At 36.2% G+C, this 25,554-nt stretch overlaps 1 protein-coding gene across 4 annotated transcripts in view; it reads left to right on the top strand.

The window, feature by feature from the left end:
• The window catches only part of LOC146005227 (uncharacterized), a 64,545-nt gene extending 39,898 nt beyond the window's left edge, over positions 1 to 24,647 (top strand). For 2 of the 4 annotated variants that reach the window (XM_083144307.1, XM_083144306.1), the window contains exons 4-6: positions 5,387 to 5,567; positions 10,299 to 10,377; positions 17,391 to 24,647. In XM_083144307.1, the coding sequence (XP_083000433.1) occupies positions 5,387 to 5,567; positions 10,299 to 10,377; positions 17,391 to 17,571 (441 nt within the window). In that variant the 3' untranslated portion in view covers positions 17,572 to 24,647. The remainder of the gene's footprint in view (positions 1 to 5,386; positions 5,568 to 10,298; positions 10,378 to 17,390) is intronic. The other 2 variants (XM_083144308.1, XM_083144309.1) reach the window with 2 other exon arrangements.
• The last annotated feature ends 907 nt before the right edge of the window (positions 24,648 to 25,554 follow it).

Consider the following 25,554-nt stretch of genomic DNA (forward strand, 5'->3'; position numbering starts at 1 on the left):
TCAAAGTAGCAGTTTGAGCTAGCCTTTGTTCTTTGTCCGTGTTAGGTTGAACAATCTGCAAAATTTTCCATTGATCCATGACAAATGTTAGTGACCCATGAACAGACTTTTGATATTGGGAATTCAAGATTTTGGTGAGCTTCGTTGTTTTCCAATTAGAATTTTGATAATGATTCAGAAACTGAATTTCGAAAGATTGCTAATACGAACATTTTTGCTTTGAGATCATGTGCCATTGCTTAGCATCCTTTGTTAGCAACTCGAAATTCTCTTCGACATCATCTAGGAATTCAGATGGTATTAGTTCACTAGAAACTCCGGAGATTTTCGGAAACCTATTTAATTGATCTGAATTTAAGTAATTTCTTTTACTAACATGTGAGGAGACTTGATTTTCTTTGCACCTAGACTTTTTGTTCCATTAGGGAAAAGTGTTGTTACACTATCATTATTAATCACATTGGCTAAGGGAGACTTTTTCCTAGACCTATTCTTTTTTCTACTCTTAAGCCTAGGTGAATGAGAGCTAATTGTGCTGGGAGAACTATCTGAATCACTTTCCCGAAACCTGTGTAACATGGTAGTAGTTGAATTCTGTAGATCTTTAACTTGTTGAGCTACACCTGACAAAAGGGCAACACTGTGTTGTTCACAATACCCACTAAATGTTCTACCTCATGGGAAACATTACCATTTTGTAATTCACTAGTTATGATGCAAATATTTTCACTTGTGTGGGATTTACCAGCAATAAAATTAAACCATTCTTCAGCTTCTGATAGCTCTTCAGTAGATTCCTGGTGATCTACAGGTGAAAATACAGGCTTCTTTTTGACAGACTCTGGTACTTGTACTTGACAATGACACCATACAGTTTTTCCTTGATTCTTTTCTATTCTTTATTCCCGTTCAAAAAGTTTGTTTTTCGCAACCACCAGTTTCTGATGCTATTCATCCTTTTCTTCTATCAATTTTCTCACTTCCGTGTCAACTTTCTGGGTTTCACTCCTAACCTTCTCATTCCTAGAAATGCATTCTTGCCTGTATAGGGAGGGACACATCCTTCTGCATGACATTCAGTTGGATGTTCAGATCAGCTTTCACTTGTCCTAACTCTGTTTATGTTCGTTCCTCTTGTGACTTCGAGATAGCTTGCAATTCAGCCAATATTTGCTCTATATTTATTATTTTTCACGTAAAACAACTTAAAGTTCACTTTGCACCAAACATAAGAACTAGTTGAACACTATCACAATCGTGAAATCACTTATTTCGTTTTTGCAAACTAGTTGCGATGATAATGTAAAAAAATTCACATTCTATGTCTTTAGACAAATGGTCTTTGAGACAGCATACTGAGTCTCATCAAATCTTTTGTGACTGCCTACCAATTCTCGTAGCACTTCTGGCAACTGAAGAATCGCAGGGGACCAACTTCCTTACTGGGATTTTTACCTTTCAGTCTTAAACCACATACGCTTATTCATGCAAAATGTCAAAAACAAGTCTGGTGTTAGTAATTTCAGGTTTTTATTAACTTTCACATGCAAACAATCCGATTGACATGCATCGCAAAAACTTACAACCACGGCTTCCATTCAGCTAAGCAACAGAATATCTCCACACTGCTATTCCTCTATTTTATACAATGAGATTGCCAATATGGCTTTTCTTTACATCGCTGTCAAATTTATAATTAATACAGCGTGATTGCCATTGTGGCTTTTTACACATTGCTGGCGAAGTTGTAATTTGTACAGCGTGATTATTTATATATATATACACACACAACATTTTCTACTTGAGAACTTATGATCTGTCATAATGGAACATGTTTTTGTCGTTCAAATAATTTTGAAACACCCTGTACAGTCAGAGGCTGGACTAAGCAGAAAAAAAATGTCAAAACTGGGAGAATCAAAGTTGGATGTTTCGTGATTGGGGAAATCATCTGTATACAGGAGGATTCTTCTCACGGACAAAAAAAAATCTTCACGATTGAAGAGTCTTACAATCATCAAAGCAAGAGTGTTTATGCCTCGACATCCCAGGGAGCTCGTGAAAACATGCCACGGATCCTCCATCATCCCGCCTCAGTGATGGTTTGGTGGGGAGTTTCGTAGTATGGCACAGCTGACCTCCACTTCTGTGAACATGGTGCGAAAACATCAGCGAAAGTGTACCAAGCGACGGTGTTGGCAGCACTTGTGAAATCGTTTACCCGCACCACGTTCAACAATGAGCCATGGAGCTTCCAGCAGGACTCAGCACCGGCCCACAAGGCAAAGACCACAGAGGAATGTGCCTGATTTCATTGCTCTGTCTGATTGGCTTTCCAGCAGCCCCAACCTCAGGCCATTTGATGTGGTCCATTTTGGAGGGCATGGTCTTTAGGAAGAGGCATCTAAACCTTGAGAGTCTGAAGCATTCTCTCGTGAAGGCAGTGGCGGACTTTACCCTCGAGACCGTGCATGCTGCGCTCGATAACTGGCCTCGGTGACTTTGGGCCTGTGTGAAGGCCAGAGGTGGCCATTTTGAACAGTGACTGGTGCTCTGTGTTGGCAAGACCTGTACCTTTGTAACATCCAAATATTAATACATTAGCTTGCTCACTGTGCCTGTAGTTCATTATTAATTTTGTAACGGAATTTATGATATGACTAGGTAGTTTTGATAAATGACATGTTAATTGTTACTACTTGGAGGCAGTTGGTATAGCTGCTGCTCATCCTTTGCAGAATCCCCATGGTGGTACCACTCACCTACAAAAGGTTAAAATAGTTTGTTAAAGTCTTGAGAATCACTTGAAGTAATTAAGTTAGAACGGACTTGATAAGACTGTATGCATGGAGCCACCACAAAAAGCATAAAGTATCTCGCTGGATTACTTTAACAGAACAGGTGAATGCCCAACTACAGTTTTCTGTATTTTCTGATTTTAGTTGGTAAGTTTACATGATTTAATGACAAGAAATATTCTTGAAGTTACAGAAATGTAAATAAATATAAAACATGTCAACGCTAAATTAAATGTACACAACAGAAATTATTGTTACAAAGACAATAAGTTATAATAATAATACAAGTTAGATTTAAATAGCGTTATAATAATATATCACACTATTGTCTACAAAATAGCCTATATTTGTACAAAATTTCAGATATTACAATGTACAACGTGTTATCTTTACACTCAGTATTTCAGATAAGAACCACCACGTATAAAACAAAATGTATGGAGATACTAACATATAAAATGCATTATAAATTACATAATGTATGAAAATTAAAATAAACGTACTAAAATTCAGGGATAGAAGTTATAACTTGATGTAGTGTAGTGCATGTCTTATTTTCCTTGTAAACTGCAGTGTATTAAAATTAAAATGTATTTTGAAACTGAAGCCCCCATTCATTCTGAGTATATTTATGAGTCAATATTTAATAGAAAAAAATTCGGTAATTTATTAATTAACATGAGCATAAGTTTACAGCCCCTGTTTATTCGTTTGCATGTCTAACAAAATGCAACAAGTGTAAGCCCATTGACAGTGTCCAATATATGAGTATTTAACTCCATAAAGTTAAATGGCAAATATCAGTTCTCACATTTTTAGCTCGCATGTTGGTGTATGTGTATGTATGTATATATATATACAGGGTGATTCAAAAAGATTGGTAACACTATATGGGAAATAGAAAATGTAGTACTCTCTATCTATGAACACCTTGGTTTGCAAAGGCCTATATACGCAGTCGTGGAAAAGGAACAACTCTCAGCAGAGATTTCAACCATCTAGTGGCGATGAAAGCAAACATATCAGTCTATCAGAAGTTGGTGTGAGAGTTGCATGCCAGCAGTCAGCTATCCGTCAAATGCAGGTATGTCCGACCTTTCAGACTTCAAAAGAGGCATGATCATAGGAGCCCGCCTGGCTGGAGCATCTGTGACAAAAACAGCTACACTTGTTGGTGTAGCACGGAGCACAGTGTCAACTGTTCTGACAGCCTATAGACAACATGGAAAGACAACGTCTGCAAAGGAGAATAGTGGGCGAAAAACAAAGTTATCCAACAGGGATCGACGTGTGTTGAAGCGAATAGTGACTCGAAAGCACAAGACAACACTGTCCCAGATAACCACAGAGATGAACAATCACCTCCAGGACCCTGTATCAACGAAAACCATTCAAAGGGAGCTGCATTCTGTGAACATTCATGGCAGAGTTGCCATCCCCAAACCGTTGGTGACTCCACGTAATGCAGTGACACAAAGAAGGTGGTGCCAAGAGCACAAGAATTGGACACAGCAGCAATGGGAACATGTGATATGGTCAGACGAATCGTCTTTCACATTATTTCAGACCACAGGACGTGTTTATGTGTGGAGAACTCCTGCTGAAGCATTTGATATTGACTGCTTAGTGCCTACCTTGAAACATGGTGGGCGGTATGTGATGGTTTGGGGGGCTATATCTTGGAATGGTGTTGGCCCACTTGTCGTCCTCCATGGGAGAATCAAAGCAGAGAAGTACTGCACCATCCTGGGTGACCACCTCCATCCCATGGTTCAGACTTTGTTTCCCGATGCATGCCCCATCTTCCAAGATGATAACGCCCCTATTCACACTGCTAGGTGCGTTGATGCATGGTTTGATGAGCACAGTGATGAGGTAGAACATCTCATCTGGTGTCCACAGTCCCCCGATCTTAACATCATTGAGCCTTTGTGGGGTATTTTGGAGGCCAAAGTGCGTAATCGGTTTCCACCTCCAATGACACTTTCGGAACTTGAGACTGTTTTGTGCGAGGAGTGGCTACGTATTCCAGTTCACACTGTACAGGACCTTTATTTGTCTATCCCACGTAGGATACAAGCTGTCATTCAGGCAAGGGAGGGGGGGGGGCAAACCCCTACTAATACAAGTTTTCTGCAATTGCATTGGTGTTCATATTATTTTCTCCATTACCTGTACGTTTACTACTTTGATTGAATTATATTGAACAAATAAGACTTGTTACGCACTAAGCATGAATAAATTTGTGTCATTGCAGCAAAGTTTCCTCCTATAAGCAAATTTTCTATTCCCCATATAATATTAACATTTTTTTGAATCACCCTGTACATAGGACATGCACTATTTAGAAATTTGCCAAAAAACACAGGCTTAACAAGATATGCCAGAAATCCAGGCTTGAATTCTTTTCAAGGCTGCTTTTCTGTTGCAAGTCTCAACATACTTTTTCTTTTGCATGATGGCATAAAGTTTGAAGTTTTGAGTTGTAATATTTATATTTCACAATCAGAGTAAAATGCACATATTTCAGACATTTGCAATTTTTGCTGTTAATTTAAACAATTATTCATTTTGCTTTTCATTTCCAGAATAAGAAGCTTTATAGTATGAAGAAAAGAATGCAGAAGCTTGTGAAGGTCTTGCGAGAGATAACTGACTTAATCACCATCCTGACTGTACCTCCAATTCCCAGATTAGCTCGGACGCAAACATCAGACCACTGGGACAAACTAGATAAATACAACACTTTTTTAAAATCATTGGATGATGGTAATTATATTATAACATCTTATTACAGGATGACTACTCACTGGGAATTCCTTGCATTCCGGGAATTCTACGTGAATTATTGCCTCCAGGAATTATGTGTAAATTCTGTGTAAATTGTTCTCCGTAGACATGAAAAATTGCAAATTGTATTAATGCAAATTCCATCGAATTTATACATATCTATAAATGCCCTGAAGTATGCATTTCTTTGTTTATATTTTATTTTTATCGATGAAGGAAAAGAAAGCTGCGTAGAAAATAAAATGAACTCTCTCAACCCGTTTACTTCTATCTGACACACGGAAGATTATTTCAAGATAAGCTCTCTTGAAGATGGTTAGGTAAATTCGAGTTTGAAATTCTTATACAATTAACAATTTTCATACATTAGTGTATCCCGAAACGTTTATGACTTGTATTTGTAAAAGTATTTCGAGAGTAAGTATGTGAAATGGCAAATGTAAACTCATCACCTTAAATTAAATATTTCAATCATATATCCCCTTTAATTGAACTGAATTAGAATTTTTTGATAGATTGGAATAACACAGACCATTTATATTGTTAATATATTTGTGTTTGTGTGTGTATGGGGGCTGAGAGAGGCAGTAATCAGTAAGTTTGAAATAGAAAAAAAACATCTGCTCGTACCCTTGAATTTTTGGAAAGTTCGGCATGAAAACCAGGAATTATACTTGAATTTCATCATGTTCCTAGAGTGGCCACGCTGTATTAACAAGACCAAACTAAGAAAATATGTGCCAATTCAGATTTTTTAAATATCTAACATACAGGATGAGTCAAAAGTCAGGTTAGATGTATGCACACAACGTTTCCAGTTCTCCAGAACCTTTTGTAGATAATCATATCTGCACATTGCACAATGCATTCCTTCAGATGCTGGATTTTCTGAATCTGAACTGAGTAGACGAGCACCTTTAAATGACCCCAGAGGAAGAAATCCATTGGTGTCAGGTCTGGAGACCGTGGTAGCCACTCAACGGGACCACAGTGACAATTCCATGCACCAGGAAACTCGACATTCAACTTCCTATGTAACGTGACTTTTGACTCACCCTGTAGTGATGTGGCGAACCAAGAAATTTACCAAATTCGACGTAAAAGCTAAAGCTATCCCCTGTGTGTGAATGTCCATAGGGGCTACCGTAGTGAAGGTGATGTGATCAGCACCAAGCTTCACTTGCCTTTACACCAACCAGGATTTCCCACAGCCAAACTCGAATCTTCAAAGCTGGTTGAGCCCCAGGGCTGCTTTATGGAGGGGGTTTGTTTAAAAAATACTCAAATGATATCAGCCACCCTGAGAATAGAACCCAGGTCAACGTGCTTGCCATATAATTATTGGGGAGTCAATGCTCTTGCCAATATGTAACTTGATACCAATATAATTTTGGGTAGAGATTTTTAGTATCCTGCATATATATTTTCTAAAAGTTTTTATTTATAAATATCTTCCGAGATAGGGGATGTGGGTGTAGGGCTCCATATATCCTCAGACACTGCTATTTTGGAGGTGATGTGATCAGCACCATGCTCCAGACACCCCCAGGACTGCTCCCAGCTACCCATTGATTTGACGCTGAGTGAACCCCAGATGCACTTTGTGCAAGAGAAATATATTGTTATTTGAAAGTATTATCATGGTTCTTAGGAAGATTTCACCAAAGCAAATAGTGACACATCTCTTAAGAATCAACCAATAAATATCAGCAACGTGACACTTTTCATTTTGGTGTGAAATTTTCTTCACAGGACAACAATACCAACAAATTCTATTGAATTAATTACAAATGTTATTACTTTTTCATTATGATTTCAAAAATACCAAATTGAATATCAGAATCAGTTTGAGGAGCCCTTTTGAGAGACACCCAAATGCCAACCTTCCTTCCACGTAGTCCACCCTGGACTGCATTTTGCAGACTACGGAGGCTCTGGCATGTGGACTCAGCCAGTATAGTTCTCTGTGGGACTTGTGTGTTATCCATATGCATTTCTGGTTGCCCTTCGATCTTTGCAATTAGCAAAAGTGAAGTAAAATATATATATATTTTTTCTATTTTTTTTTGGTACAGATCACTTCGACTAAACTCCTGACAAATTTGCTTCTTCGTTTCCAAATTTGATGGCAGTTTCTTCCAGTTGTAGCATAATAGGCCTGCTTGATAGTTCATGATAATGCCAGTTTGTTTTCTTTAACTTCACGGAACGTGCGAGATTGCGAATGTTTTACCACATCATTTTTCATACATGTCTCCAAGTGGGCTACTGTCAGTTTACCTACCAATCCCCGTGGCAGAGTGGGAAGCACAGTGAACTACAATGCCGTGGGTCCCTGGTTTGAATCCCAGCCTGGGCATGGGTGTTCTTCATCAATTTCATCATTTCACTCATCCCCATTCTTGCAATTAAAGATGGCATCTCCTGTACAGACTTGCACCAGTGAAGAGGAGCAGTTTTGTGTTCTCCGCCAGCCCGAAACTTACACAAATTTCTCAGCAAATGGAAATTGAATATCCCTGTCCATGCTTACCACACCAGCAAGTTTACTAATTAAGGAGAAAGATCGACAATGGCCTCAGTAAAAGTAAAGTGCTCCCCTGTGCTTAGGACCAAATCATGAAGGCATATAGGGGGTGTGGGGGTAATGCCCCACACTTCCTTGATCCGGTCGTGGGTAGGGGTGAGGTGATCAGCATCATGCCCCTGACTGCCTTTACCCCCCAGGGTTTCCCCCAGGTACCCATGTTATTAGATGCTGGGTGGGCGCCGAGGCCGCTTCCAACGTTACAAAAGTTCCTGGATTTGATCTGGCCGTAGATCGAACCCAAGACCTTTAGCATGGTAGTCAGACGCTTTACCGACTGAGCCACCGTGGCCAACCTCAATGGCCTCAGTTCACAGGCAAATGGATGGAACGGCATAAAATAACATATTTTGCTTGTTAGAACAGATTTTAGGTTTATATGTCTAAATTAAACCTTGTTTTAGGTTTTGCAGGATTTTTATCTCTCACAGAGGTATTTACTCAGTTTGGTGATGAAACAATTCAATGACTGGCATGTTTGAAACATGTTTTCTGTCGATCCCCCTCCCCCCAAGTGATTTATGTTTTTTCAAAGCTCTAAACAAAGCAAAATGGCTGGCACACACTTGCACACAGTAGCAGTGATTAGAGGGTACAGTTTCTCCCTACTTTTTGCCCCTGCACTATGGATTCTTAATGCTAAGCCTTGTCTACTAAGAGAAAGTACTCTGTCCTCGTCCCCCTTCTTTACCAATTTTGGCACCCAATCGCCTCTACTACACAGTCCAAAGTACTAACTTCTGATCCCTGTGGTCTTACTCACTTTCGCATAAATTCGGTCCTTGTATGGTATTCACATTCTGTGAAGTAACGTTTCAGCATTCAAATTTGCACTACTGACTATGTTTCTGTTGAAAGATAACTTTCAGCATGTAAAATGAGTCTCGTAGACAAGAGGTGGAGTTTGACTGTGGATAACATTAAATAGATTCAGTGTGGTCACTTGTACCATGATAATATTCAAATATAGCTAATCCTTGATTATCAAGGTGAACTTTCCAAAAATTCAAAGGTACAAGCAGAAGTTTTCTCTATACCAACTTTACGTATGGTGCCACACACACACACAAATATTTAACAATATAAAGGGTCTGTTTGATTCCAATGCGCCCCAAAATTTACCTAATCAACTTCAAGATGTCTTACAGTATCTTGCAATAATCTTCTGTCTGTCAGATAGATTGTTCTGCAAAAGACACTAACAAAGTAAATGGATTGAGAAAATTCTGCTTTATTTTCCATGCAACTTTGTTTTTCCTCCTCGATAAAAAATAAAAATATGAGTTAAACTGAGAGAAACTTGCCTCAGGGCATTTATAAATATGTATAAATTTAATGGGATTTGGATTAATAAAGTTGCAATTTTTCATGTCTACGGAGAAAAAAATTTTGGAATAGAGAAAACATCTGCTTGTACCTTTTTTTCATGTTTTATCAAAATTCACGCATAATTCCCGGAGTCAATAATTTACATATAATTTCCGGAATTAAAGGAATTCCAAATGAGTAAGCCACCCTGATATTGTGCATCAAATTATACACACTAAATTCATTTTTCACATCAACAAGTAACTTTTGCTAACAGCAAGCACAAATATAGTATTACAACAATTTGTGGATAATTTTAAAAATGATGCATACAAATTAAAATTTGATTGTTATATATACCTACTAAAATTTCATACAGTTATTGTAATTTTTTTTAACGATTGCATGTAATCAGCATTTTTCAGGAATTTTGTACCATTTATGTTTTTTTGGAACCTACTTGAGGATTTTTCAAGCCTAATCTAATATTTTTAGAACTTATTTCAATTTCAATAATCAGTTTTTGAATTGTACTAAAATAAAGCAAGAGAACATTAACTTTAGGCACTTTAATGTGTCAGTTCTTAATTTTCTTCATATTCTTGTCGCCTTGTAATCACGGGGTCACGGGTTCAATACCCGGTGGAGGCTCATAGTGGTTCGGATCTCACTTTAAACTCTAGGTTCAGTCTCGATTAGCCTTACTGTGCACAAAGTGGACTTAAAACACCAATTCAATCAATCAATCTTCATATGCTTGTATGATATCTTATGGTTAGGGTATATACATTAATTGCATGTTGTTTTTTTTCCAGGCAAAACTGTCAGAGTTGTTGACATCGCTCCTTTGTTTCTTTTAGCACCAAATCAGGTCAATACAAGACTTTTTGAAAGGTAAGCCTTTTTTTTACTTTTCTATTTATGAGCAATAAATGTAATTTTAATGTCATTATATTTACTTTTTAACAAGAAACGCTTAATCTCATATTATGTGTTGTGTAAGTACGTTTGTATTTCTGCTTCCAAACAAACAATTTATAAATATGAAATGTACCTGAAAGTAAAGTTGGAGAACACACCTAAATTCAAAGAATTATGTATTTTGAAATCTTTTAGTTGGACAATGACAGTGAGTGACAAAAGAAGGATTCAGGCAGTGAAGATGAAATTTTTAAGGAGTATATTGGGGAAGACTAGAAGGAATAGAATAAGGAATGAGGAGATCTGACAGATAGTGGGTGTGGTGAAGCTTCAGGACAGGATAGATCTGGCACAGATGAGATGGTTCGGACACATGAAGTGGACGAGTGCATTAAGACTTCCAGTAATAGCTTACAATGCACAAGGAGTGGGAATAAGTTCAAGGGGGGACCAGCATGTCGGTGGAAAGAGCAGATAGGAGAGTGTAAGGAAAATAGGACAAGATTGGAACACTGTGGAAAGACAGGAATGGAGAAGTCCAGAAGAAAATGAAGAGGCTTGACTTCTATGATGACCATGGTCAGGAAATGGCGAAGGATGATAATGATGGTTATTTACATTTGTGCAGTATATTTCCACATAGCCAATGCTAATGCCTGAATATGAGGCTGATTACAAAGATAAGTTTCATGTAGTGATATTTTTTGAAGTGAAGCACTCTCCACAACACTATTTGTTCACCTTCAAAAAATTCAAAAGTCCTTAATTCGTAAATTTGGCAACATAGCATTTCAAAGTTAACATATTTACAGCAGTTCTTCTTTGTAATTGGAAATGCTCTTGTGAAATTGTTTCATTCTTTCACATTACATGAAGTTAGAAACTCTAAACGAGTAGTACATTTCTGTTCACTTAAACTTGCACACTCGTTTGAGTTGAAGTCCAGCTTCGGGTCTGGCAGTACAGCTGAAGTAAGTGTTCAGAAAACAGCAGTGTTGCTTACTATCAAACATTTTAACCACATGCAGGGAATTTTGTGTCTCTTAGACTCAAAGAAAAGGGCTAACAGAAAGATTGGAACGTAAATATTAATTAACTGGGCTGTCCATGTCTGCATTGAAAGTAATGTAAATGCGAAAAATTAGTAAAAAATATATTTAAAAGAACACATTTTTGACATTCGGGAAGAAGTGATTATCACAATACGTTATAATGCGAGGGCCCCGGGGTCGAATTTGGCCTGAGCGTGAGTGTTCTTTTTAAGTTTTTCTTCATCATTGTGAGTAGTCAAAAATGGAAGAAAATCAACACTAAATAACGAAAAAAAAAATACACAATTTGAATATGCGAGGTGGAAATAGTGCTGTTGTAATTCCTGAAAATGATGCAAAAAAAAAAAAAAAAATCAGAAAAAGTGTTTTCCTAGCCCGGGAGAAGTCTTGAAGAATATATAAACTCCTTCCCCATCCACTTTGGCAAACATAATTGCAAAGTCGGCACTGAATATGCGATGGGAAAAATAATAGAAATCCGAAAGCAAGAAGAGTTTGTCACAGCCAGGGAGGCACATGAGACGAGGTACCCCTCCCCACAAACACGCACACATCAGTCATCCAGGCTATTAACAATAAGTCAATGGTTGTCCTCTCATTGAACTTTAAGAGTAAATGGAATTTCTCTAAAATGAAAATTGTCGGGCTTTTTTTTTTTTTTTTTTTTTACACGTGCACGTTGGTTCTGTAATGGAGCAAAAAATAGAATTGTGACTTGTAAAATCACTACCGGCTGAATGAATTTCTCCGTAGATTCCAGAATAATGACTTCTTTTTTTTAAATAAATAGTTTAAAAATAATATAATATATGTGTCATTGGTTAATAAGATTCCTCGTCACATAGCAGAATCCGTTATGTTGATGGAAGGTAGAACACTATTATCATTTAGGGTTGGAAACACTCACCTTCCACAAAATCATGACTTCAGAACATTTTCTTTCATTTTCATATACAAGCTTGACTTGTATTCTGTCAGCAATGTCTACAGCACACAAACAGTATCTGATGAAGCGTATTGCTTTCAAATTAATGTAAGTAGTGAGAAGCGACATCAAAAGTTTCGAGCTGGACAGGAAAAGATCCAATCTTATGGATAAATTACTCTAATAGCTTGGTTTCTTCACCGTGGCTTGTGGCCATGTCGGTTAAAGGCCAGCTTTGTAAGCTGAAATCCTAGGTTCGAATCATTGTGTCTCCAAAATATTTTTTCTTACCAAATGGGTGCTACATAGCCTAATGTGTATTATTCTCGCCACACCAATTGCAGCCTGAAATTTTGTTATTATTTGCGTGCCAATAAGAAAATATGTATTGAAACTATTACTTGTTCAGAGAACGTGACTGTTACTCGAGACTACTTGAAATTGATATTTTTTAGTTGCTGCTAAGCCTCAATATTTACAACAAGTGCTAAAATTGAAAATTGTTGTGTGATAAAACACACTGTTAATATTCTCAAGAAGAAAACCTCTGAAATTAAATGAGTAATTTGTGAGGAACATTAGCAGATGTATTTTAAGATGTTCTGTGATTCACGTGTCACTCTCCTCTCCTCGTTTTGTACATAGATAGATATTTACAAGTGACCCACTTGATGAATGCTCGCACCTTAAGAGTAATTTTCAGATGGGAAAGAAAGAAATTGTAAATTGTAAATCCAAATTGTAAAGTCAAGACGTGCGTATGTTGTAGATGTTATTATCAGAAACAAACAGAATTAATCATTAACCACAATTACTTACCTAAACATCACTCATATGAAACTTAGAGCTGTAAAATATGTATTTTGGATAATTTGCATTTACATTACTGTCAATGTAGACATACACAGTCCAGTTAATTAATATTTACGCTGCAATCTTTCCGTTAGCCCTTTTCTTTGAGTCTGAGAGACACAAAATTCCTTGCATGTGGTTAAAATGTTTGATAGTAAGCAACACTGCTGGTTTCCGAACACTTACTTCGACTGTACTGCCAGACCCTAAGCTGAACTTCAACTCAAACGAGTGTGCCACTTTCTGTGAACAGAAGTGTACAATACACAAATAAGTAGAACAAGTAATATTACAAATATTGGAAAAATATTTACAATTCTTTGTTCTGTAATTGAAAAGAGAGTAAGTTATTTGCAGTTTGAAACACTGAACAGGTTCTCCTCCACTTGGAGATATTTGCCCTCACGTTTGAATAAAAAGAGACAAAGGTCTCACGATTTTAGGCAAAATTTCAGTAACGAAATTTTGCACAGTACCAGACGATTCTGCAAAAGTGCATCTTTTGCTTCAAATGTGCCAAAAAATGGTTCGGAACTCAGGCACATGCTTTTTCCCACAGAGGCCAACATGCTTTACAGTCCCTGGTTAGTAATCTAATAGAGCAGTTTGTAAAATGGTTGCACTCTTATGCTTTTTTTCACCAAGAACAAAACATTGTATGTTCAAATCTCACCCTCTCATCTTTGTTTTTCTTTCTTGTTAGGTGAATAAGACATTGATATTCACGGAGTTCGAAGAGTTGTAATAATGTAATGTATAATTATACAGTACCTTGCTTAGCCTCGGAGCAGCAGCTAGCTCAACGCATCTGCCTGCATTTATACCTGCAGCTCTACGTTGACTTGCCACTGTATGCGTCGGTGCTTCATTATCCAGATAGCTGGTGTCCAGTTTGCACATGTTTGTGAAGTGTTAAGGTGTTAACAAGTTTTTTATTTTAATTTTTTATTTTTATTTTACATATTACTGGTGTTTTGCCGCAGTCTAATAATGCCATGTACAATTTAACAATACCTTTTTTATGTACAACTCTTACGTCCTTGTGAATTCTTGTAGGGAAGTTAGAAGACATTTTGCAGCAGAATTCCCAGATGTTTCCGTTCCACGCAGAGTGTGTGTTTGGAAACTTGTAAACAAATTTATGGAAACCGGGTCTGTTCTTGATAAGAAGGGGAGGGTGGAATGGAATGTCCTTACTGAGGAGAAATTAGACAATGGTGGAGAACGATTTGTAACATACTCGTCAAAAATCCCTCTGGCACCATGCACAAGAAACAAACATCTCGATGTTGTCTGCGTTGCGTGGTACCAAGCTTTTAAACCTAAAACCATACATTAGGAGAATTGAAAGAAAATATCAAGAGTAAAAAAGCAATTTTGGAAGAGGAACTGGTACATGGTAGAGAAAATTTCCTTACAAAATGTCATCAATGTGTGAAAGCAGGAGGACATCATTTCCAACACCTCTTGTAACAAGGTACATGCTAATTTTGATTGTAACTGTCTATGTAATTGTAGGAGCTTATTTCATTATATAGCTAGGGGTTCCACTTATGCAAATGTTGCATCCAGTTTGCCGGCTGATGCAGACACTGAGGCTAAGAAGCACAGTATTAGATCACTGTAAGTGTGTGATGCATACTTCTGCTCAGTTTACCTGATTTTTCTCTGATATAATATTCAACAATTTTTGTTTGATTGGCAGGATCTTTGGCAAGACCTTTCTTCATTCAGCTATGCATCATAAGTTATTTTAAGAAATATGGAGAAACTAGTACTCACTTTATCCGCGAAACTGTTTTTTCTTCTTTGTTCCTATTAATTTCAGTGGCTACTGCCACCATCCTCTTTGGAACTTGCTGCGGTGGCAGTGGCCACTGAAACTAATAGGAACAAAGAAGAAAAGAAACAGTTTCGCGGATAAAGTGAGTACTAGTTTCTCCATATTTATATACTACCGCGTCTCTCTTTTCCCAATTATAAATATTAAGAATATAATAAATGTCTATTCCTAAACAGGATGTAGTAGGCAATTTTTATTAACATTCTTTATTTGTAATCTTCACTGTGGCTTAAAATATATGTGGGATTTCAAGATTTTTTCATTGCACAACAAAATTTCCTCTACATTTGAAACTACCCACTTCAGAATTTACACTACTTCATATGATTTTCTGCATTCCATCCTTCTTACTTCGCTGAAAATACTTGATGTAAATTGCGTAGAGACCAACGGAAATTTCCCAGAATTGTCAATAAGCATTCTCGTCCAAGTCCATTCACTTTCTGAACATAAGGAATTTTGAACTCTCAGTGCTCCATTCTGCAAGCGAACAGGATCTCTCTGCAACACACTGCTCCTGTTTTTGTTAACAGCTCGTTGGAGGGATGAAGTTGTTTGTAGTGGTTGCACGTGAAGTGGAAAGTCTTGGGGAGGGGGGGGGGAGGGATTTAGGATAGCTGGGAATGCTTGTATGGTTAATCATTGTGCATTAGGGCTATTGAATGAGTTGGAGGGGAGGCAGGGCTTAAATTTTCTTTGGTGATGGACAGCATCGTACTACATACCACTTGATACTACAGAAAAATCAGGTTCATATTCCGAAAATGACTTGAAAACCAATGCTCTTTTTAATTGTTGTTTCATAATATGCTCTTGTAAGATATTCACATTAAACGCTTTCCCTGCTGTCTCAAAAACTTTGCTCCTTTTTGCTCCGGCCAGAGCAAAATCCTATTCAATTTTATCACATCACTCATGCTAATCTACACGATTAGCCAGAAGTGACAGAAGAGAAAATTAAAATCAATCAATAATAAACTAAAACTGATACTGTAGCGTTCTGGAAATGAAGGTTACTGCCACAGGAACTGACTTCTTCTATCTATTCCTATCCTGTGCAAGATTCACTCTTTGTCATCATACGAATTTCCTTCCAGTCCATGGTTGAATAATCTGGATTCATTTGAAAGGTAGGTAGTGTTTAAAAATGCCAAATTTATGTATTACCATGTTATAGCATTAGAACGTGCTTTAACTTTATTTGAAAATTCATGTGAAACCTGTGACTGGAGGCTGTAAATGGATGTAATGCTAAATCATCAGTGGCCTAAATACAAGGTGTGTGCTGAAAGTAATGAGCCAAGTGATATTACTCAGTCAGAAGCCACTATTTTTAATTCTACCTATGATAATACATAACTTGTACCTTATTGTTACTTTTCCACATAACATGCAGATATCACAATGGTAGCGTCGTCGCCTTGTAATCAAGGGGTCCTAAGTTCGATACCTGGTGGAGGCACATAGTGGTTCGGATCCCACTTTAAACAGTAGGTCCAGTCTAGATTAGCCTTACTGTGCATAAAATGGACTTAAAATACAAAATCAATCAATCAAAAAACAGCAGCTGGAAAATGCTACTCTCGGGGAAGTCCATTTCGGCATGATGTAGCCAACTGCGAATCTCATCCTTCACCTCATCATCGTTGTCAAACTTGGTACCCCGAATTCTGCTCTTCAATAGAGCAAGCAAGTAAAAGTCAGATGGGGCTAGGTCTGGGGAGTAGGGAGGATGTGGCATTAGCTCCCAGCCCATCTTTTCAATTTCCTGTACTGTGCGGTCAGCTGTATCGAGATGGGTGTTTTATCTTGCAAAATGACATTGTGCTTGTGATGACCAACAGTCTATATGATGTCCTGTATAGCACTGTGTCCAATGTTCAGATAATGTGCAATTTCTCGTCCAGTTATCCTCATGTCACTTTGGATAAGCTCGTCAATCCGATCCATTTTGTTGCGCATGGAAGCTGTTTTTGGTCTGTCACTACGAGGCTTAACAATGTCTGTGTTACTATAAAATGTTTCACCCAGCTTTTCACTGTACTGTAACCCATGCAGGCATCTCCATAGTAGTTCCGTATACGCTGATGAATTTCTGCAGCTCCATTTTCACTAAAAAAAATTCCATGACAGCACCACACTTACTTGCCATACGTGTGGTTTCACAGAAATGGTCAAGGCCTGAGAGTAATTGAACAAGGCTCAGGACTTTCAGTACATGCCTTGCACATACTGGAATGGGCAGTTAGGAAATAACACATGGCTTAACTTCATGTGATCCTGTTTGTGTAATTATGATTCTGATATTTTGTAGTTTCGTGGGCTGCCCTTCCAACCGACGACCAGACATGGTGCAGTGGAACAAGGAAGGCATGGTTCGTGTCTTAGACTTCCTCAGAGAACAGAGCTGGATCGATGGTGAGGATCCACTGAGTCCAGACATGAGAGCTCAGTTGTTGAACAATTCATCACATAGCTTACATAGCTTGTCGTAAAAACTTTTTCACCAATTGGTCTGAGGATAATATAATTTTTGTTCCTTCTGTTGATATTTTTGTATTACATGTATTTTCATATGAATTGTCAACTTTTCCATCTTTGACAATGTTTCAGCTTTGCTTCCATTATCAGGAATTAAATCATGGTTAATTTTTTTTAATTAGAAAACAGACCCATTTACTATGTGAAAATGCCCATTTTGTACTGCAGGATAAGTTTTTCAGTCTTCTGTATGATTCTTACCTGTATTTCTGCTTTATGCTATTAGTTCCGTTAATTAAATTTTGTAAACTTCTATTTCTAAAAGGAAACAGCTTTTTTTATAATATTTTTCACTAGATAACAATCAGGAGTAATACTGCAAAATAAGCATAAAGATGAATTAAACAAGTTTTGGTTCTTCTGTCCCTTAATTATTAATACTTCTGATTAATGCATTTGGTTTGTGTAAATAAGTTGATTAATTATTTTTCCCTTTCTAATTTAATCGTTTATTTTAATATTTGACTAAACAGTGTAAGTTAAGTAGGGTCACTTTTGCAAGTAGTATGACCTTAAAACTTGTCCTGTACTGAGAATATATATAATCTTATATATAGCATTATGAAATCAAATCCTACAAGTAGAATCTTAAATTAATAATTACTTTTCATTGTTTTTTGAGTTTACTGAGAAATAACATCCAGAAATACAGTTCAGGATTACTCGAGGAGAGTTTCGCATTAACTGCTATGTACAGTTTACACTTTTTGCACAAATCAAGAAATTTAAAATATAATTAATGAACAATGTTAATAATGTGAATGTTTCACAATGTTCATTCATTTTCAGTTATATTTTTTAAATGCCGACTTACTCTTTTAATTTCCCCATTTTTTAAAATTTTTATTAGTACATATAATGTGTACAATTTTTGCAGAAAAATCATGTTATAAAACTGAACTCATTTCCTCAATCATTTACTTTCCTAAGTTGTCATGCAGTATAACATTATATTAAGCACATGCCTAACAAGTGCAATTTGTAATTCTTCAGTGTTTCAAGTGTCACTAAAATGGAAGATGAGAAACAAGCTAGTTATTACTGTAGTAGAACTTCGGTTTCCTTTATTTCATATGTTTAATGAGTTTTAACACTAATTAATAATTGTAAATGATAAGGATAATTGATACAATATAGTAGCAGTTATCCCTTGTTAACAACCATATTCCATGTGTCTCATTATCTCATTCTCTTTCTATATGAAAGGTCATAGCATGATGAACTCATCCTCTTTCTCTCAACTTCTTAAAGAGGGGAGACATTGGTGATACTTTCATCATTCCACAGTAATAGTTGTTTTTTCTTTCTCTGCTCAATTACGCAGGAAATTTACTTTTGCAAAATTGACAACCATTAATTTAAGTTACTATATTTGTGATCAATTAATATGTACAGTCACATGGACATTGTTAACGACTGTTCACTTTCAATCAGGATTTTACAGTGCAAAAGTGTTTGTAACTCGAAATGTTTGCATTGTGTCAAACACTGTTTATAAGGTACAAAATAGGATCTCACAACTATGTTTATTGCAAATTAAAACTAGTCTTATGTATTAATTTTCAACATTGCAAGAGTTGTTAGTGATTTGTAACAATGATATCTGTGATATTCCACACAATTTCAACAATGTGGATACTGCTCAAGGTAACTTAATATATAAGGTAGCGCCATCCGAAGATTACCGATCATGCACAAGCGTATGACGTCTTATGGGAGGCTCGGGACCCCTTCGGTTATACTCTGGGCTCCTTCAGTTATGTTCGGGCCTTGGCAAACGGCCGCTATCTATTTCTAATCTGTGGCTGCTATCATTTCTATGTGAGGTTCAGAGAGGGGAAGTGTTTTTTTTTACTTTAGGGGGAAATATTAATTATCATACTTCGGAATGGTATTGAGGTATTCCTTTAATGATTAATAACATAATTAAAACATGCTACTTTTAAAAGGGGGAAATTACACTTGCAAACGTATTGTAAAAATTCATGTTTCTGAAACCTGATCGATATATTACAATGAAGGTTGTCCGTGTTCTCATTAGCATTTCAGATTTCATCATTTCATAAATTGTGTTATGATTTTAATAAAAACATTGCATGCTAAAGAAAAATTGCATAGTGAAAGAGTTAAAAAGAAATACTCCCTCTGTCCCATAATTATAGTCCGGTATGCCAAAATACATTGAAAAGCACAATTTGTATTGATCCTTGAGTAGTAAAGTTGTATGACTCATTCCTTGTTTCATGTTCATCTTCTGTATACACCAATGTCACAGTTCGAATATCAGGCAATTATTATGAGACAACAAACAAAGGTGTACCGGACAATAATTATGGGACAGAGGGAGTAATTGACTGACAGATATGGTTTATTTTCGCTTTTCTGTCTTTTTTTGTATATGAAAGGAAAACCCATAAGTGGTAGTTCCCTCCCCCCTCCCGTCATTCTCCATCTTTATTTCCACAAGCCTCCGTGGCGTAGTAGTTAGCACATTGCGCTTCAACGCCAGGTGTCCGGGTCCGAATCCTGGCCTGGGCATGGATGTTTGTGAGTGTCCATTCTTCAATTTCATCACTCATCCCTATTTTCACAAATTAAGCAAAAGTGACACAAGAAGCGAAGTAAAAATAAAGCAAATCAATCAAATCAATCTTTGTTTCCACATATTCACATTTACTAAATTCTCAATTTTCTCATTATGGACAAATTAACATCTTACCCTCGGGTTTGATACCCGGTGGAGGCACATAGTGGTTCGGATCCCACTTTAAACTGTAGGTCCGGTCCCGATTAGCCTTACTGTGCATAAAGTGGACTTAAAACACCAAATCAATCAATCAATGTCTTACCCGATTGGATTCGTAGTTTACTGTGCTAACAACTCCCCTACGGAGATCGATAGAGGCCTCCGAGGTACTACGGGCCTCACGGAACGTCACAGGAGTACTATCAGATTATAAATTACGGATAATAGAGTTCGGATACTAAATAAATAAAATATATAATATATAATCTATATATATTAAAAAATGCCCATTCTTTATTTATAGAATTTCAAAGACCGATAGTTTGCCAAACAAAAAAAAAATCCTATTTTGTTCTCACGACAATAAAAATAGGAGGCATACTTGAAAAAAAATCGCAACTATCGATTGACACAGAATTGAATAAGCTGAATTTTGATGTAACTCTTTTTTATGTGGTTCTACTGGTTAACCTTTAATTGTAGTCCAAACTTGAGTATCCGTAATTTTTAATCCTATAGTAGTCCGGCATAATCTGTTTACAACATTTAATACAACGCACTACAAAAGCCTAATATTTAGTTTTCTGACTGAATGGTTCCTTCTTATTCATTCAGAACGTTGCCATCACGTCCACAAACATTTCAAATGATACATAACATCAGAAAGTACTTAAATAATACTGATAAACTTAAAATCCAATCTTTATCGTTCTCCATAATCTAACTTTATTTTACAAATTATCAAGGGAAAGATGCACTATACAAGTTTGATAAATTTTTACTCTGCATTTGAAACTTACTTTAATTTTGCAAATAATCCCCAACCTTCATATATTTATTTACTGCAATAATTTACGGATCATAGTTTCACATACAAAAACATTTTGGAAAGTTTTATGTTGAGGAAGAACGAGGAAAAACTTTGTAAGATAGTAATTTTAGACTTTGAAAAAGCAATTCCAGTTTGTAATTTGCAGATATAAATTTCGCTGGTTCAAATTTGGCTGCAAGTTATCATTGTCATAGTTCTAAAAAGTTTTTTTTTTTTTTTTTTTCGTATTAAGAACTTTGCATACCTACACGTGCAGAAGACTAGCCAAAGTGTACAAGTACTAATTTAACTAACTTAACCTACTCGAAATACTTGATGAGTGCTATCAAACTTAAATGTCTTAACCTACTAATTCAAGCCTATAGAAATAGATTTATGATCACACAGAAAATAAAATGCTTTGAGAATATCGATGAAAATAGTTCTTAGTTTAATTAAACAATAAAGGAGAAAAGTTACATGAACTCACAATGATTCACCATGCAAGTGTACGAATCATTCATTATTCATTAAAGGACTTGGTCCGCAGATTTCCAGTTGTATAACCGGAAAACCAAGGCTGATATGCGACACATATTTGTACATGTAGTTCATTAACGAAGTAACTTGCATTGCACTAATCATAGATCTTGCTCTTTTTGAAAGAAACGTACTACAAAGAAAGAATGTAGCATCCATTGGTTTATATTGAGTACAAGGGTACAAAAATATCCATAATGTATTTGTGAAATACCAAAATTGAACAGTTGCAAAAATTTCATTGATGAGTATAATATTCACTCATGCAATGTGTACCATCGTGCATACGACGCTATGTACGAATTGTATTGAAGATGTAAGTGAGTTTCATTTCCAATAGCGTGAAAGTCAATATGCGATCTTTACACTTCGAAATGCACATTTCCCACAAAGTTTTTCACAATAATGTGAACATACAAATCACAATTAACATCTGTTTTTGTTAAATAAATGAATTTGTTAGTAATTACAAATCCGACATACATGAAATCTACATAACAAATCAGTTAGGTTCACTACGTACTTCTCCCTAGTTGAACACATTTTCAAGATATTGGTGACTTTTCTTGTAGTACTGTCGGTTAGGTTACGTTCTGGATTTTGAACTTTCTTATTTGGTTAAAGCAGGTTGAAAGAGGTTGCTTGTAATTTTAGATGTATTTGCTTCATTATGCAGACGTCTGTTTCTCCTTTGTAAACGATCGAATATGTTTTCCAACAACAAAACATTGCTTGCAGTTTGTGTATATACCTAAGGCTATATATTTTTCTCTTTTCTGGCAGCATAGTCTTTAGCCTGTTTAGTGCACGTTTCCTTATTGCATGTCTTTCGTAGCGTACATCTCTATACAATCCTTATCACCACGTCCTACAAGCGAATCATATTGTGAAGATAAGTGTTTAAGAGAACTACACCATTTCCTCGATTATTTGGTACTAAAGTAATTGGGTGTAATTTTAGCAATGGCACTACAGTTAACTTCAACATGTTCTTTGGTGGAAAATACAGAAGTTCTGCTTTTGGATCTTGCACATAGTCTTCTTCACAATAATTGGCACTGCACACTTGCATCTTTTACATTTCGTCTACAAGCATGAATCCACTGTTTACCTACACAATTATCGGCTAGAAATCTATGATATTTTATGTCAGTTCCTTTAGTTTCTTGGTTATAGTTTCATAGCTTGCTGCAGCACAATTAGACATGATTGCAGTCTACAAGTACAAAAATACAATAAAAGTAAATCGAACGCTAGAAAATCAACTTGCTTGTTCCGATTTCCGCGATGCGTTAGCAGCTGAATGTTCCCTGCACAAACCCGATCCTCCCACATGACGTAATGCATCCACGGACAACTGCACATACGTACTGCACATAGCAATGAGCACCCCCCTGGATACTGCTGAATCTCATTTTTGTATAGTATGTGCTGGCCTTAGCATGAAGAGTATATGTCATTTATGATGGTGTGCATGATGCTACTCTTACATAGCTGACGTGTGATATGTGAATGTTACACATACGTATGTGTGTACACTGAAGCTAATATTTTGTGCCTTCTTCAGTGAGGCATGTTTTTTGGTGAATGATTGTGTTCATTGGTTTTTATATTCCTCATAAGATTTGGTTAAAGTTGCGTGACACAGGTGGCAATTGTGGGTAATATAATCCATATGTCTGCTCCTCACTTTCCACAGACAACAAATTACACATTTATGTCATGCATACCTTTTATGTTACATGGAATAATCACAATAGGAAGAAATACAAAAAGGGGTTAGATGGTAAACAAGTTGTTTTGACATTTTCTAGAGACTTAGAAATTGTACTAAACAGCTCATGGAACGAGCTGTAATATTTTTCAGTATTCAAATAATATACTTGTTTTTTTCTTTCTGTCTTGAAATTTAGCCATGTTTGTGTCTGAGTGTGTGTATGTGAATGAACTAAGAATGAGGTGTTTCCTTAAGTTGCTTTTATAATTCTCTATTCTTTGTTTTACTATGCTCTGTTTTATTTTACTGTGTTCTTTGGTTTTTATATTTCTTCTATCTCTTAAATTGGTATTATTTTTTATATTATTACCTAGCATTTGCTTTTCTCTTAGGTAAAAATCAGTTGTGTAACATTTCACAAAATCTAACCTCATTGATTTTACTAAATATGCGTTGTGTAAAAGTGCCCTTTCCTAGTTCACAAACAAGATGGATATTGAAGTTAAAGTTAATTTATTTTGTCATCAGTGCATTTGTTGGTTGGTGTTAGCATAAGCCCCAATAATAGTAACAATTTAAAATAAAGTGTGTTCTGTTGATTTTGTCACTATTTTAAAAACTATAGTTACCTTTTCCCTTTTTTCAGCATGGTATTTGTTCATTTGCAATCTGGAATTGTGAGGTGTCATGAAGTATTTCAGTATGCTTTTCTTCTTTTCTTAAAGTTCATATTTCATTTTCAAAATATTCCTCATATTAGTTTTAGTAAAAAATTTTGCACTTATTATTTTAATATTGTTTTTGTTTTTCATAATTTGCATGTTTGCAAGAAAATAATTGGGTAGCATGCATATGCATTTCATATATTTATAATCTATTATATTTTTTAAAAAAAAGAGTATGTGTGCGTATTTATATTACTCTGCTGTGGAAACTATTGAGAGAAACTGTTTTTACAGGAAAGTTTAGTGTACGAGCAAAATAACTATTTTTATTTTACACATTCTTATGTTTGTTATTCTCTCTTCTAGAATAAGTCATATTTCATGTACATCTGAAGTTTATGATAAAGTATTGTTCTTAGTTAAAATTATATATGTGCTGATAGATAGCAGAGATAAAGTTTAAACTTGCAAGAAATGCTTCATCAAAAACATTTTATTTTGTAGGTGAAATAAATATGAGGAAATAAAATTCATACACTCATTCACTTTTATTATGTAATAATTTATTTTATACTGCATTCTTTTACCCCTACCCCTCCTCCTCAAAAATACTGTGGGGCTTAATTTTGATTCCATTAATCCTGAAGAACTGTATTAGGTGCTGCAATTTCAAGTAATCAACTATCCATTACATGAAAATAAAGTTTACCTGTTTGAAATCTTCATTATTAGTTTTAATAACCAATTAATCACTGAAGAATATTAAATAATTGTACTTTTGAAAACAAGCATGGCATTATTGTGTTCTATTATAACTTGTCTTATCCAGTGCTCAGAGTGTGAATTGTTATTTGGGGAGGGGATGATTAAGCAAGCCATGGTGTGGAAACCATGTTCAGACACAAAAATTGTAAACATGTAGAGAGGAACCCAGATCTTATGTTTTTAAGTAAGACAAACACAAAAGCAGGATGAAACTCAAGTGCAAGTAACAAACTATTGCACAATCTCCTTTTTAAGCATACAGTAAAATCAGAGTTACACATTTTGCGATAGTACATGTCTTTCCCTAAGGTTGTGCACTGTTATATTTCAGTTATACAGTGCATTCGAAAATTAACTATACACCTGTCTGGCGACGAACACACAATGAACAACAAAGAACCAGACACACCTTCTTGTCTCAAAGCACCAGCCTGACTGGCTCTCAGAAGCAAACTGCAAACACTGCAGGATTACTAACCTTTGCAGAAAACATAACTCTCAGTGCACGGAATGCAATCCTTCAACATACAACCTTGGTGACAATGAAGTTCGACCAAAAAGGAATACGTGATTAAATGCACAGAGGCATAGGCGGTGGAATGGGTGACCCGCAGAAGTGACGCATGTGTGTAAGAGGAGGCGTGTGAGCAGGCAAGAATCGTGATCCCAGCATGTTGCACCCAAGGTCACGTA

The sequence above is a fragment of the Lepisma saccharinum genome, chromosome 23, assembly GCF_977018435.1.
Source record: "Lepisma saccharinum chromosome 23, izLepSacc3.1, whole genome shotgun sequence".
NCBI lineage: Eukaryota > Metazoa > Arthropoda > Insecta > Zygentoma > Lepismatidae > Lepisma > Lepisma saccharinum.